The 2,989-nt window shown below is 37.0% G+C and overlaps 1 gene segment (V, D, J or C); it reads right to left on the bottom strand.

Annotated features, from left to right (window-relative positions):
- Positions 1–925: 925 nt before the first annotated feature.
- Positions 926–1,675, bottom strand: LOC105310055. The segment is given in 2 exon segments: positions 926–1,347; positions 1,561–1,675. Coding segments are annotated over 2 exon segments (471 nt in total).
- Between the last annotated feature and the right edge of the window lie 1,314 nt (positions 1,676–2,989).

Here is a 2,989-nt window from a genome sequence, read left to right as displayed (position 1 = left end):
TTTAGATCAAAGAATTGTGTTGAATCTCTAATGATAATAGTTTATTTCAGTCCAAGCTGCTTTTAACCATATAGAACTTTCAAATAAATTACTTGTCTCCTAATCTATTTGATACCAGTAAGAGTCCTATATTTATGGATTGAAAACATGTTGTGAGCCAGTCTGGCCATGACCACATTGCTCATGACAGTAGGATGACCCAGAAGACTTGGACCCTCTTGCTGACGTCAGTGCTGGCTGGACTGATGGTCATCTAACTCATTCAGCTACATCACTGCACCCAGATCTTTCTCCTTCAACAACAAACAGGTCTAGGGTAGGATTGAGACTCTCCTTCTCTGGCTGAAATGGGAGGCTTTATGCATTAGTTAGCTGTACTGGGACCTAAGGCACTTAAAGTTGTCAAACCTTTCAGCCGTTATGGACTGTGGGCATTTGTCAGTGTCATTCCTACAATTGCCCAATAAACAGAGTCCAAATGTATTTTGGATGTGAAAATAAATCTTATATTGGACTGTAAAAAAAAATCATAGAAATAAACTTATGTGTTTATAAAATTAGATTTTATATAATCATACATATGTAAATATATCAAAAAGTGAAATGCATACTTATATTTTTAAGAACTGTTAAAATTGGCATAATATTGGAAAAGATAAACAACGGTTTCAAACCTGTTCAGATCTGAAAATCCAACAATTCAAGATGAAAATCAGAAAACTACTCCTGATTTTCCTGAAATAAATGAGTTCATTCAATCTAACTATTTAGGAACATTTTGAAAGGCACGTGGTGATTTATTTTAACCTAAGATACAAACGTAGTACCTGGAAATCTCAGGGGACAATGCTGTTTTATACATTGAGCTCACATTGGGGCATTTTTATTGAAAGGAAGTTAATATTAGAAGGTCTCAACTATGCTATCACACACAGTGCCTGCCTCCTTCCTGTCTGAGGTTCATGGGTTTTCCCGAAGCCTCTGAGCAGGTGGCTGCCTTTATGGAGCTGAAGGTTTTTGTTAATCTTCTACTATCATTTTTATTACTGTGGTTCTCGAGAGCACAGAAATACTTTGCTGAGTCTGCCAGTTGCAAGGAATCGATGGTGAGGCTGATGAATTTTTTTGCCGTTTGCAAGTTCACAGAGTACCGATCCCGCTTTGAATTTGAGCTATAAGAGTACTGATTAATAAGGAAGACCATCTCTCCACTGGAAGGCTGTTTGTACCAGTATAAGCCATAATAACTCGATGTGGTTTCATAGGTGCAGTCCATTGTCACAGCTTCTCCTTCCCGCCGTGTCACTGTAGTCTCAGCTTGGGTTACTCTCTCAGTCATGCTGAATCCTATTAAAAAAGAAAACAGGTGTGATCCTCTGAAACGTCTCAGATGGGTCATGAGGAATGGAGTAATTTAGGACACAGGAACAAAGAAAAGAATCACACAGTTTCATTTCCCCTCCCCTCTTCCCTCTTAATACCCTTTCTAGTTATAACTTGCCTAGTCCCATCCTTAAGCTCTAAGAGGAAGCTGAGGCCCATGTTTAAGGCCACACTTACTGAAGCTAAAGGAGACCATGAGTGCCCACAGCAGGCCAGGACAGAGCATGATAGAAAGTCTTCTGGTTGAAATTTGTCTTGTTTCAATTTAGCCCAGAGATCAGCCCTTCTCTGAGTGCCTGAGTGCAGAGTTCTTGGGGTTGTCAGGTGTTTTCACTCCCAGACAGGAAGTAAAGATCATATGTAAAATGTTACTCTGCTCTAGTCAAAGACTGAATGAAACATCTGCCCCACCACAGTCTTCACCACTGCTTTGATATTTTTCTATAGCAATGCATTTGAAAAATGGCTATGATATCTAGCAAGTTACAGGAACAAAGTTTAATTATGTTTTTCTTGTTGAATTCTCGCTTACTACTATAATCAAACACTGTATTCTGAATAATTTTAAATTTTTTGAAATTGATAAAAGCTTGTTTTAATTAATTAATGTTTCTTATCCAGAAAACAGTCAACTTTGATAAATATTTCAAGCACATTTGCAAAGAATATGTATTCCGTTGCTATGGGGTAAGATGTTTTGCATATGTAAATTAGATAAAGAATATTCATTTTGCATGTGACATTTTTCCTATATTTCTACTGAGAGATGTGTGTTAAAACCTACAACTATGATTGCATGTTTGTTTATTGTTTTTTATAAATCAACAAATTCTACTACTTTAATATCACTAATTGATTCTACTGACTCATGTTTGGTATATTTTGAAGCTATGTTCCGAGATACATTTAAAAATAGAATTGTTCCATCTTCCTGGTAGGTTATAGAACTAATTGATTTGAAGTTTTGCTCTGTATCCACATTTAAAAGAATCTCTGTTAGGAGGACAAGGTCTTTCTCTACTTCCTTCTTGTACCAAGAAAAACAATTTTCATCCTGTCTGAATAACTACAGTTGGTAACAGCCATTTCTCTCTCCCAGACATTCAGGATAGAGAGTCACAGCACCATATGTTTTCGGGGGAGGAGGGGCACTTACCACTGTTCAGACAAAAAAGACAAATACCACAAAACTGAATAAGACAAGTCCCAGGCTCAGAGCTGGGGATATTTTCCCAGGCACAAATTTACATTTGTCATATTTCAAATGTAAATTCATTTTCAGAATTTACATTTTTTCTCTCGAGTATCTACAAGAAACTCGAAGAGAACAGAATGGTCATCTTTTTCTTCCCCCGACTTGTCATGGACCTGTCAATCCAGAAGTCCCTGAACTTACAATATCGGCATCCATGACAAATCTTAGGAAGATAAATTATAAATAAGAACATCCCTTTTCACCAGCTTCCTCGCAATTATACCTACTATGTAAAAGCACATGAATAAACATCGTTAAAGTTAAAACTCCATGGAGATAAAGTACTGAGAGAAAATAATACAACACAAGTTAGAACGGTGGTTTACTCAGCCTAACATGCTTTTTGCGGTG

This window comes from Pteropus vampyrus, unplaced genomic scaffold, assembly GCF_000151845.1.
Source record: "Pteropus vampyrus isolate Shadow unplaced genomic scaffold, Pvam_2.0 Scaffold1021, whole genome shotgun sequence".
Taxonomy (NCBI): Eukaryota; Metazoa; Chordata; class Mammalia; order Chiroptera; family Pteropodidae; genus Pteropus; species Pteropus vampyrus.
The sequence above is the reverse complement of the archived record's forward strand: the minus strand, read 5'-3'. Positions and strand labels throughout refer to the sequence as shown.